A 13,032-nucleotide genomic window follows, 5' to 3' on the forward strand; every position below is an offset into this window, starting at 1 on the left:
GCCTAGTATCATTCCTCTTCCTGCAATTCTTGAAAGCCTAATTGTAATGAGATCTAATTTCCTTGGAGAACCACAATCTTCTGCTTCCTGCTGTCCCACCTTGTTTCCACCCTCCTCCACCCCAACATGCACTCTACACTGCCCTCACTCCAAGCTATTTAGAGTTCCCTAAATAATATGTGACCTCAGTGGTACATTTTCTCATTCTCCCCACCTTCTTCCCGCCCTGCCTGAGGCAGAATGACCTTTCCTTGCTATTTAGGAAATTCTACTGAATCCACCTAAACCCACCATCACCTGGGTTTTTCTATCCCACCCAAACAGAATTAATTGCAAACCTACTTATATTCCATTGTATTTTGTACACACTATATATCACATTATATTGAAATGATTTTATAGATGTATTTCTTCCTTATTCTTATCAGAGCCCAACCAGAATATGAGACTTTGTATGAGAGTGAATTTTATTTTTGATCTCTAGCATTTGGTGTCCAGTATATAAAGGATGATCAATGAATCCCTGTTGAATGCACAAATGATTCACAATGAAACAAACCTTGATCTCAAATAATTTTAAATGTAATTTTGTAGAAAACTATTGACTAATTTATATGTGTATTTTGATAGATATTATTATTATTGAAAGCAAAAATATATGAGAAGAAACTTACTTTTTATCACTGGCATATTTATTAGTCACTCTTGAAAGAAAAAGTTATTAATGAGTGCACATGAATTATGTACCACCATTATTGAACAGTAGTTATGAGCTGTCTCCAATTTCAAATTCAATAACTTCTTGAAAACCTTATGAACTGCAGTAAGAGATACATTACAGCCTAAGCATTCATGCTTGAATGTCAAGAGAACTTTCGTTTATTTTGTTTTGTTTCAAATACTGTAGAAAGGGATCCCTGGGTGGTGCAGCGGTCTGGCGCCTGCCTTTGGCCCAGAGCGCAATCCTGGAGACCTGGGATCAAATACCACGTCAGGCTCCCGGTGCATGGATCCTGCTTCTCCCTCTGCCTATGTCTCTGCCTATGTCTCTGCCTATGTCTCTGCCTCTCTCTCTCTCTCTCTCTCTCTCTCTTTCTCTGTGACTATCATAAATAAGAAATTAAAAAAAATAAAAATAAAAACAAATACTGTAGAAAGAGTAAAGAGGTAAAACATAAAACTTCCAATTTGAAGTACAAAATACTAGAATTATCCAAGCTTTAATTGCAGACACACAACCTAGGCAATAGTTTAAAATAGGGAACACATCAGTATCATGGTGGATGCCCTTGCAAACCATATTTAAATCCTACTTCGGTGCTAGAAAGGCTCAATTAAGTTTAGAGAAAGTGAAAGAGAAAAATACCAAAAGAAAGAGAATAAGAGAATGAGAGGGGTGAAAAGAAAGGGGAATGGAATGGAGGAGGGAGAAAAAAAGAGCAGGAGAGAAAGAAAGAAGAAAGGAAGGAAAGAAGGAAAGAAGGGAAGAAGGAAGGAAGGAAAGAAGGAAGGAAGGAAGGAAGGAAGGAAGGAAGGAAGGAAGGAAGGAAGGAAAAGAAGAAGAAGAAGAAGAAGAAGAAGAAGAAGAAGAAGAAGAAGAAGAAGAAGAGAAAAGAAGAAGAAAGAAAAAGAAAGAAAAAAAGAAAGAAAGAAAGAAAGAAAGAAAGAAAGAAAGAAAGAAAGAAAGAAAATGCATTACAAAGACAATCCACTTCCAATAATGCAAATAATTCAACACTCTTCATGTTATAATGTACCTGCATAGTTTGCTGCAGAGACCGGGCAAGAAGCCTCTACACCAGAACTAAATTTGGGGCTCTATACTTTACCACTCAGATTATGTGTAAATATTAGAATTCAAACTACTCCTCGCTGACATGTGCATAAAATTTTGAAAACCATTTTCTTAATAATGCAAGGTCCTTCAGGAGCCCTGGTATTTCTACTAGTCTACCTCCTCAAGAAAAAGGCTGTTTTCCTAAAAATGTCCTTTTTTTTTTCATAGTCTCTTTATATTCAGTAGCCCTAGATTACAGTTAGGGTAAATACCACGATTTTATTTTCTCAATCAAAAGGGGTAAAAATGTAAAATACTGTGACAAAAGATGCATACTGACAAAGGAAGGGCTAAAGAAAATAAACCTCTTCCACTGGAAGCACAGAACCAAACTTCTTATGACTTAAATTCTATCTTATTAAAGGGCCCATTATAAATTACAGTCCATTTTCCCTGAGTGAGTTAAAAATTAAGAAATTAGGAACCTGACTTTTAAAACTAGTTCAAGCATTATCTTTTTCCTCTGAGTTTTTTCCTGATTATTTCATCACATGGTATTGACCTTTCCTTCTTTTTACTCCACTGTATCTCTATACTTTTAAGATTACTATTCACCTCAAATGTGCATAATTGTTTATGTTCTGTTACTTTCCCAGATTGATAAATTGCTCAAAAGATGAGCAATAAATATCAATTTATCTGATACCAATCTTGCATTTTTCAGTTTAGTCCAGTTCTTGGTCCAAAGAATGAACTCAATAAATGTTTAATACATTAATGCCTTTAAAGATTTATCAGAGTTAATAATATACTTCTGCTTATGTTTGTCTAATGATAGGAAATTTATAATTAAGCTTGAAAATGTGCAGAGAAGAATATTACAAAGCAGAAAAAATTATTTGATTTCAATAACAAGAGACAAACTTTGTCAACACTACTTTCCTTGGCTTATCTATAGTCAAGTTCATACTTTTAGATGAGTGTTTGCAAAGGGAACTGTTTCTAAGTTACTACTGATGTCCTCCTAAAACTGTTTTTAAGGTTAATAGTTCTTAATTGCATTGAGATAAAAAAGAACAAGGGAATGAGGTAATGAATTTGTGCAGCTTCATCTGTGTGGTTTTAATGACCTGGCCTTCTCTGTTTTTCTGACCCCCTTTTAAAACCATAACTCTTACGACACTTCCAATGACAAAGCATGCCTGACTTGTTTCAAGTCCAGATCTTTAGACATTTGTGTTTATGTTTGTCTGCCCAGAGCTTTCAAATCACAAAACAACCTTGACTACACATACTGGTGAGGGAGCAATGCTGAAAATAATATTCTAATGCTGCTACATAAGAATTAGCTCTGTAGAACTGCTAGGATGTGATTTGTTAAAAAGTAGGCTACAAACGTAATCTTCCATACTTTGATGTCTGGGGTTACTGACTACCACCAGATTTTTGATTCCTGCTAAACATACACTTCAAATTTCATGACAGAGATAAGCTCTATGAAACACTTATAACAACTTTCAGAAAATTGCACATTTGAGGATCCAATTTCATTCGTTCGTGTTACCCCTGAAATCAGCCTTCTTTCTGATCACCAGGCAATTTTTCAACCTCTTTGAGATTTGTCTTCCTAAACAATTTCTTCTAGAAAAGCTTTTGGCAATAATTTAACACTTTAGTCAGTCCTGGTGATTTAAGTGAACTTAAAAAAAATCTGAAAATACATTCCAAAGAAATGAAGCAGGGACTGAACTTACCTGAGAGTCAATGTCTCCCTGGTTAGAGCCTTGCTCAGTCACACTTAAACAGAAACTCAACAAGTGAAGACATGTTATTTTCCATTTTTATGCTTAGCTTTAAGAATTCATTTACCAAGGACATGCCAATGATTAAATTTCGATGCTTCCCCTAAATAATACCAACTATTTTTCTAAAAGACAAAATTTGACATCTGCATGTGCTATAATATTGTGTAGGTATGTTTGCACGTGTACAACAGTCAAAAGAGCATACTAATAATGTGACCATTGAGGTTCAAATATTGGCCTTGCCATTTATTGGTTGTGTGACCAATAGCTCATTTAACTTCTTGGTGCCTCAGTTCCTCATCTATAAACTGTTTTAGTAATAATACCAACCTCACAGGGTTTGTGTGAGAATTAAGTTCATCCAGGTAAGTTCTTAGAACAGTGCCGGGCAGGCAGACTTACAGAGGCAGCTTCTCAAGGCTTCCTGTAGGATGGGCACGTTTTAGACCCTTTCTAGAATACTCTTAGCAGTCAGTCCCTGTGAACCAACAACATTAGAATCAAAAAATGTTTTGCATTTTTAAACCACTTAAAGATAAGCCTTTATATTGATAATTCACCACAAAGTTTGAGGATCTTCACTACTTATCACTAACAATTTTTATCTCTATTGTTTTCTTCCCAAAGATGGAGAAAACAAGCATCTTTGCACAAGAATAATTATGACTAACATCAATTGAAAGCTCCTTGTTTACTAGGTCCTGTAACAAGTGCTTCATATGCAGAAGTTAATTTCATCCTCACAAATACCTAAGCAATCAGGTTCTCTTGTTATCACGAATTTATACACAGGGAAACCAAGGCTCTGGGAGATCACAGAGCTAGTCATGTTAAAGCAGAGAATGGGAAGGTGCCTGTGTGACTACAGGGATAAAGGCTGAGTTCTTAAGAATGATACTTAATTATGGAAGGGGCTACATAGGAAATTCAGTTTAATATCTTCATTTCCGAGTTGAAGAACCTAGAGCTAGACAGTGACTAAGCTGATGCAAAATCTAAGTCTCCTGACTTAGTTTGAGGGTCTCTCTGTCACACCACACTGTATCCTCCTTTCCACTAGTCTAATCCTGGATTTATAATTTCCCACTTCTTCAATGTTGAGTAGAAAGTCAGGGGAAAAAACATGTTTGCCCTGAATATATTTCTCCCCGACACATCCATTTTTTCTCCTTTGAAGTAGCAAGAACAGCTGCCAACCAAGGATCCCCGGGGCTTATAGAGCATCAGTCGGCTTCACAGATGAAGGAAAAGATGAAAAGACAGAAATCCCTCCTTTAAAGAACTTTGCTAATGTTTTTCACTCTAAATTCACTCTTTCATTAGTGAACACTTTTAAGACAACCCTGAAAGCTCAAGGCAAGAGTAGCAAAGCACTGAATTCTGGGAGCTATAAGTGGTCCCTAATTGATTGCCAAGGGCCAAATGAAGGGGAGTTGGGTGAATGGACACTCAGGTCTCTATCTTCTCTAACTCATTTTATTTAAACTCAACCTTTCCATAACCTACAGTCTCTTCCACCTTCCCTACATTATTAGAGACAAACTTCATTAGCCAAAGGCAAGAGCAAGAAAAGATTGCTTCCATATTTATTTAGAGTTCCAGTGACTTGAGCCCTTTATCAAGAGAAGACATAACAAGAGTTAGAAACAGTATTTCTTGGCTTAAATCAAACGTGCTTGTATTCTAAATCTGGAAAGAAGCAGCATTCTTAGCTATAAGCATAATGTTTCAATATTTTACAATATCATTTTACCCACATATACATCCATCATGCACACATAAAACACACATGCAAAATGCACTATATTACTCTGATTTGTTTTGCAAAATATAGGCTCTGTTTTAATTCCACACTGAAAACGATCTTCTTTTAAAATGAGGGCAAGTCAGGAAGAAAACAATAACATATTCATTTAGTCATTTGTTTAATAAATATTTATTGAGAACCTACTATGTTCCAGGCACTCTTCTAAGCATTGAGAATACCTCAGTGAGCAAAACAAGCAACATTCCTGCCTTCATGAAGCTTCATTTCTAGTGGAAAAAACAAATATAAACAGATTGAATAAATAAAATATATTGAGATGCTAACTTGTAATAAATTCTAAGGAGAAAAAAAGGAACTATCAAAAGACACTAGAAGTAATCAAATGAAAAGAGGAGAAATTTTAGATGGCATGGTCAAGCAAAGACCTTATGAGAAGGTAATTTTTGAAATAAAACAAAAAGGAATTGAGGGATTAGAATTCTACTACAGAAGAATAAATCCAAAGGTCCTGAGTTGAAAGATTATTTTGTGTCTCTGAGAAAAATGCCCAAGGAGAACACAGTAGCACCAGTGAAGCAAACAAAGAGAAGAGTTATAAGAAATGAGATCAGAAGAATAAGAGGAAACCAGATTATGTGGAACCTTACAATTCATGCAAACATTGTGACTTTTACCATGAGCAAGATAAGAATCTATCAAAGAGTTTTAAGCAGAGAGATAACATAATCTGACATATTTTAATCACTCTGAATTAAATAGAAAATCAACCAGTGATTCTGATTTAACTTAATAATTCAACAGAATCACTCTGGTTTAGGGAGTTAAAATGGACTGAAGTAATACAAGGTCAATAACTGGTAGCTTTTATAGTAAACTAAATGAGAGATGATGGTGACTTGAATGGTGGCAATGGGTATGGTGTAAAATGCTAGATATATTTTCTAAAGTAGAAACTAGAAGACATGCTGATAGAATTGATAAGAGACGTGGGGGGTGAGGGGGAGTTAAGTTTGAAACCTAACTTTCTGTCCTGACCAACTGAACCATGGAGTTAAAATGGGAAGAATGTAGGAATGTCTGCATGTATGTGGTTTTTATTTATTTCTTTTCTTTCTTTCTTTCTTTCTTTTTCTTTTTTCTGTTTTCTTTTTTTTTTTTTTTTTTTTTTTTTTTGGTTTTGTTTTGTTTGCTGGAGATGGGGGAAGGAGCTCATTTTTCATTTTTTAACATGTTCAATTTAAGATGTCTATTAAACATCCCAGTGGAGATGTCAAGTAGATAATTGGATATACAGGTCTGAATTGATAGGAGAGGTCTGCTAGGAAGAAATGAATTTGGGAGTCATTAGCATATAGATGAGGAAGATTCAACAAAGAGACTAAAAAAGATAGGTCAGAAAGTAGAAGGAAAACTAGATGAGTATGATATCCTTGAAGCCAAGTGAAGAAATTACTTCAAGGAGGAGAAAGTAAAAGTCTAATGAATGCTGCTCATAGGTCAAGGAAATTGAAGTCTGAGACTTGACTGCTACATGTGGAATCATTTAGCAATGTGAGATCATTGGTGGCCTTGATAAAAGTAGTACCAGTGGAGTGGAGAAGTGTGGACAAAAACTTGATTAGAAAGAAATAAACTGAAGATGGTGAGTATAGACAACTCTTTCAAGAAGGAATGCTTTAAAGATATGAGAAATAGGGGAATAAACGGATAGAAAGTAGGATCAAGAAAGTACTATTTATATGTAAAATAAGAGATATAAGGGAGTGATCCATTAAAGAGGCAAGATTTCTTGATGTCAGAAAGAATTAAGAGAGTTGTCTGAGTAGGTCAGATGGATGTGATCTAGGGCTGGCTAAGGTGGTCCAAAAACGGCAGCATGTACATCAGCTGGGAGACTGTCAGAAATACAAAGTATTTAGTCCTATGCTAGAGCCAGTAAGTAGGACTCTCAAGAGTGGGACCTAAGGATCTGGGTCTTAACAAGTTTTCCAGGTAATTCCTATGCATGATAGTCTGAAAGGTACTGACCTACTGGACAGGGGAGGGATCAATCTTACCTCGGAACACAGACAATTAGTCCGTAACAATAGGAGAAAAGGTGGCATATGTGGACTTAGGTGAGGTGGGTAAGTTGATATGGTAGTGGGACTTGATGGAAATTTTCTTGTAATTACTTTGGCTTCTCAATGAAGGAGGAAGCTAGAATACTAGTCCTTCTTTTCTGTTTTGAATTGGACTATTAGTTCCAGAGACCTAGAGTGACTTTGTGTTGCATAGCAGAGTTGTATTAATCTCCTCATGTACCCCAAGCCCAACTGTTACGCCTTGCAAAGACAAACTTCCCACTTTTTCAGGGCTCATTGTTCCTTAATCTGGTCTACACTTTCTGGCCCCGCCTCAGTTGTGCCATTTCTTATCAGAAATAAGGTTGCCTTTAAAGGAGCATCTGCCATGTTACAAGCACTTTTAAGTATATTCTCGTAGTCAATCCCTCCACATAGATTCACTTATCCATTATTTTACAGATGAGAAAATGGAGACTCCTAAATGGAAAACTGTTTATTTACCTAATCATTCACATACCACACCCTCCAGGGTATATAGCATCACCAGAGTGATTTGGTGAAACAGAGTGAAAACCACTCTGTTTTCCTCAATTGTATGCCACTCCTCCTACTTTTCCTACTTAGGTTGCTAAGAGGAGTCCACTTTGTTTCTTCCAGAGGTTACTTTAGCTTCTTTTAGCCAATCAATACAACCTGTTTTTCAGTATTCTATCCAATTACTACTCTCTCCTCCTCCCCACAGACTCCTCCTCCTCCCTACCTTCCATGCTTCCTCCTCCTTCTTCATCAATAATTTCTACTCCCTACAGTTGTATTTTTACAACTACATCTAATATGCCATTTTCCTTTCTTTCTCAAATCATCTACAAAGTTTAAAAATGTTAAATTACAAAAATAAAGTGTGAGTAGCCTATTCCTTCTTAAATTTTCTATCATCAAACAAGTAATATCAATCTCTTTCCTGTTTTGCCTATAGTCAACCTTTTTGGTTTCCTATAATATTTTATGGGGCCATCAGGTTTTTTCATGTATTTACTTTTTCATGTCTGCCTAAGCTGGGTTCCTCCAAAACCCACAAATACCTACAACACGAATAGCCCCCAAACTAGAAAGTGTTTTGAGTATTAAAGCACTGTTAAACATTTGTGTTCCAAATCAAGGGAAAAAAAAATTTCAATGACCGAATATGCTGATATTACATAAGATCACCTGCAAGTCTTTCTTGGTCAATATTTGTTTATTAATTATTTATCATATAGGTTTCTCATGAAATATTTTCTAGGTAATAAAAGGACAGCCTACCATAAAACATCTAATAAATAAATACATTAATCAATATCTTTCAGCTCTCTGTGAGCAGTAATGCACTGTTGTAGCTTTTATAGTTACTGACCTACATTGAGATTCTAAAAAGAAAATAAATATCTGGTCAGGTCACATTTTTTTGTTAGATTACTTGTTAGATTACTAGATTTAGTAACATTTTCACTATTTACTAGTGATAGGACTTTTTTTTTTTTAGATAAAAATGTACAGGTAATAAATCTAGATATTATCTTAAGGTCTAAATAAAATCATTGATAGTTGAAGACAATGTATGTCTAAATTAACCATTTTTATCATCTATGCAGACACATTATTTTTACTAGGTCTTTGTGGTCTAGTGAAATTAACTCTTTTCTGAACTCTATATGTATTGTACATTATCATTCAGGGATTTTTCTCTACCATAGGTGACTCATACCTGATATGTGACAATGAACTCTATCTTCTCCCTAAGTCATACTTCTAAAATTGTATTCTTATCCTGATGAATATTCACCACCCAAATCCCAAATCTGAAATTCCCCTAGGTAACTTCCTCTCTTCCTCACTTCTTAAATCTGTTCAAACACTAAGTGCTACCAATCCTACCTCAAATCTTCATGGAATCCAACCTTTTGAAGTTCACTGAGTATGTTACTCCTGGACCTCATCCTCTCTTGCCTAAACTGGAACATGCCCTTAAGTGACCTTCCAGTCTCCGATTTGCTTTGCTGTTCCCATCTTTGCTGATACCCATCTGTCTATGCTGCATCATAAAAATGCCAAAGTAATAATAATTTGAGATATTAATCTCAATGACTAAGGACTTAACTGCTTTGCTTAAAATTCTTGAATTATATATAAGATAATTTCCAAACATCTTTGGGTGGCCCTGAAGTTCTGGGAGCTGGTCACTGCTAGTATTTCCAACTTCATCTCTGGCTACTTACTCTACCACCACCATTCACACTATTCTTATGGGACTTCTGTAACCATGGGATTTCTTGCCCTGAAAACAAGCTGTTACTACTACATAAAATAATCACCTCCCCCATCTGCAAACTAAAACTCAACTTCTAAAATGGGAATGATGATCACTTCACTAGATTATGAGAGCACAGCAAACTATTTAGCTCTTTACAAATAGGAGCTATTTTTATTTCCCACAACTAATAATCATTATAATTTAAGCTCTTTATTTCAATGTGTGCCATTAAAACCTATTCTAAAAACAACATTATAGATTTGATGTTGTTGATAAACACCATCAAATTACAAACTTTCATACTGTTCCTTCCATTCTTTAGTTACTTGCATCTCTGAGAAATTACAAGAAGCATTCCATTTGTGTTGTTTTTCTTTATTTCTTCTCTTTTTTTAAAGTATGCACGTTTCTTTTTTAAAAGATTTATTTGTTCATTTGAGAAAGAGAGAGAGAGAGGAGGAGGAGGAGGAGGAGGAGGAGGAGGAGCAGAGGGAGAGGGATAAGTAGACTCCACGCCCAGCACCCAGTCTGATGCGGGACTTGATCCCACCACCCCCTGAGATCATAACCTGGGTTGAAATTAAGTCAGACACTTAACTGACTGAGCCACCCAGGCGCCCCTCTTCCTTTTTTTTTTTTTAATTTGCAAATAAGAACACTGGTTCCCCTGACATGCAATCCTGTATTCTTCTAAAGATGCTATTATTTTGTTGACTGATAGTTCATTAATAACTATAATTACCATCTGCCATGTTGCATCTTAAATGATCTAACAACTGCATGTATATTAGTTTTCAATTCCGGAAATTAAGCTCTTGAAAAGGCACTTCCCCTCCTAAATCAGGTAAAGTTCCAGGTGTATATTTCAAATAATTAGATTTGTAAATCCACTTTGCTTTTTGTTATTGCCACATTGTAATACTAATGTAAAATTTCAGTCCTTTCTATGAATACTCTTATTCAAGGCTAACTTTAATATATAAACTATTGTGCTTTCACCTTTATAGTCTCTCATGTATGATTTTTTGAAAGACACAAATAAGTAATATTTGGTTTTCTGGGCCTGTGGTTAAAAAAAAATAAGAGTCAACTAAAATCATCTGGTTGTATTTTGAAGGGAAAAAAGCCTAAGTTCCTAGGTAATAGAAGCAAGGAAGACTTGAGGAGTCTCTCAGTATTCATCTTAGTTTAAAGCTCTTTTTGAGAATAAAGGACATACATACTTCTATAAATATGTATCTCTTTCAATTTTATTAAAGGCATTTCTTTTATTTCTCCTGCCAAAACTGTTTATGAAAAATATATATCTTGGGCTGAGAATTCCAGCTATAAACAATTCCAGAATTCTCCTAAGGAATCAAAATAGTATACTTCCTTCTTATAACAGGTTCCTTTTCATTTAATTTTCATTCAGCCACATTTCCCTTCATGTCTTCTCTCTACATTTTTTATTTTAGGACATATATATTGCACAAAACAATGGCCTCTGATTTATTCCATTTGGGACCTGAGATTTGGATAGGGGCAATTTATAGTATTTGTAAGAAGAATATAATAATACGATCCACAAGCCCCAAATTCAATATACACCTTTGCCAATTCTAATAAACAGATCGTTGTATTTTATTTACCTTACTTTTTAAAAAGATTTTATTTATTTATTCATAAGAGACACAGAGAGAGGCAGAGACACAGGCAGAGAGAGAAGCAGGCTCTCTGTGGGGAACCTGATGCTGGACTTGATCCCAGGATCCTGGGATCACACCCTGAGCCAAAGGCAAATGCTCAACCACTGAGCCACCCAGGTGTCCCCAGATCATTGAATTTTAAAGCTGGAAGAGGCCTTGGAGAGCATGGAGTCCAAACCTGAAAAATGAAAACCAACGGATGTTAAGTCACTGACCAGTCACTCAACTGACCAGAGGAAAATAAGACTGGACCCTCAGGGTCCCTAAATCCAAGTCCTGTGCTCGTTTTTTAATAGTCACATGTTCTGTTATGACAGACAGGCAGCAGTAGTCTGTCATTCTTCGCCAGGTGAAAATAGAGTTAACTGAGTTCGTCCTTTGAACAACTAGGAAGCACTGATTCTTAAAAGCAAAACTGGAAACATATGAAATTTCCATAACAGAAGCTTTCCTCTAAGGCTGCCTTTTCTGTCTATTCACAAGTAAGTTGCCTAGGGTGATGTTCTCCACAGGCAGCAGCTATTAATCTTTGACTTTTTTCTTAGAGGCAACAATGCTAATTTTAGGTTACTGTTAAAAAAGTAAAAAATCTCTTCCTCTGAATATCTGATCATCCTGGAAATTGTTTGCAGACTTTGTTTTCATGCTCTGCCCAGAAGTACTCTGTGTAGGCTAGGAGAAATCCGTAGGTATGAAGTTTGATGCTTGAAATGTGCACTTTGGCAGACCTCCATCTAGAGGTGTATTTTTTATGAAGGATAAAGAGCAGCTGATTATACTCACAAAAACCCCAGAGGAGGTTAGATTGTTGATGGTGACTGAGTACAGTGGAAGAGCTCAGGGTCCCTCTCCCACCAACTGCTTGCTCTCGTAAATACCAACCAAGCCCTATCAAGATTATTTCATTTGATGAACCAGCAAAGTGTCCGGAAAGGAAGGAAAAGGAAGAGCAAGTCACTTCCCACGAGGGTGGGGGAAAAGAGGTTCTGGGAGCTTTCCCCAGTGATTAGAGCCGGGAAAGTTGATCTCTTTTCATGCTGTGGATGTGGCTGCTGCAGTCACGCCTCCCGCTGCCAGCCCAGCACCAGGATCTTAATCAGTCACTATGAAAACTCATTAGCTTCACAGCAATGAGTCCTCCACTGCTGAAGCTTGGCGCTGTGCTTAGTACCATGGCAATGATCTCAAACTGGATGTCCCAAACTCTCCCATCCTTGGTAGGACTGAACACCACGAGGCTGTCGACGCCAGATACCTTAGTAAGTCACTCGGGTGGGATTGACCATCTTGGGAAGTAAGGGCATTAAACCAGTGGGCTTGATTTTGTAAACTGCAAAGGCTGAGATTTTGCTTCTCTATTTACAAGGCGGCTTCAGAGATACAATATTTATGTGCTAACTTTAGTTATGGATATTGCTTTGTGAAGACTTTAAAGTTACACCAACAAAAAAATAATAAATGGACAATTTGAGAAATTAGCTGTAAAAGGAAATACTAGACTCATTAAATTCTTAAGACTGATAAGCTTTAACTTGTTTGGAAGGATTCTTTAAGAAATGTGTTTTGTTTTTTATTATTTTACTACTTCTTCTAATGTCTGTAAAACTCCCATAATTTTTCCTACGGAGTATGCTATAG

At 36.2% G+C, this 13,032-nt stretch overlaps 1 protein-coding gene across 3 annotated transcripts in view; it reads left to right on the forward strand.

Moving 5' to 3' along the window:
- OLFM3 (olfactomedin 3) overlaps positions 1-13,032 on the forward strand; it is a 190,910-nt gene that overhangs the window by 131,774 nt on the left and 46,104 nt on the right. The window contains exon 1 of one of the 3 annotated variants that reach the window (XM_025996313.2): positions 12,181-12,653. The exons of the other annotated variants lie outside the window; for them this stretch is intronic. Coding sequence (XP_025852098.1) covers positions 12,525-12,653 — 129 coding nt within the window. The 5' untranslated portion in view covers positions 12,181-12,524. Of the gene's footprint in view, positions 1-12,180; positions 12,654-13,032 lie in introns of those variants that run through there. 3 annotated transcript variants of the gene reach the window in all.

Source organism: Vulpes vulpes, chromosome 3 (genome assembly GCF_048418805.1).
Source record: "Vulpes vulpes isolate BD-2025 chromosome 3, VulVul3, whole genome shotgun sequence".
Lineage (NCBI taxonomy): Eukaryota > Metazoa > Chordata > Mammalia > Carnivora > Canidae > Vulpes > Vulpes vulpes.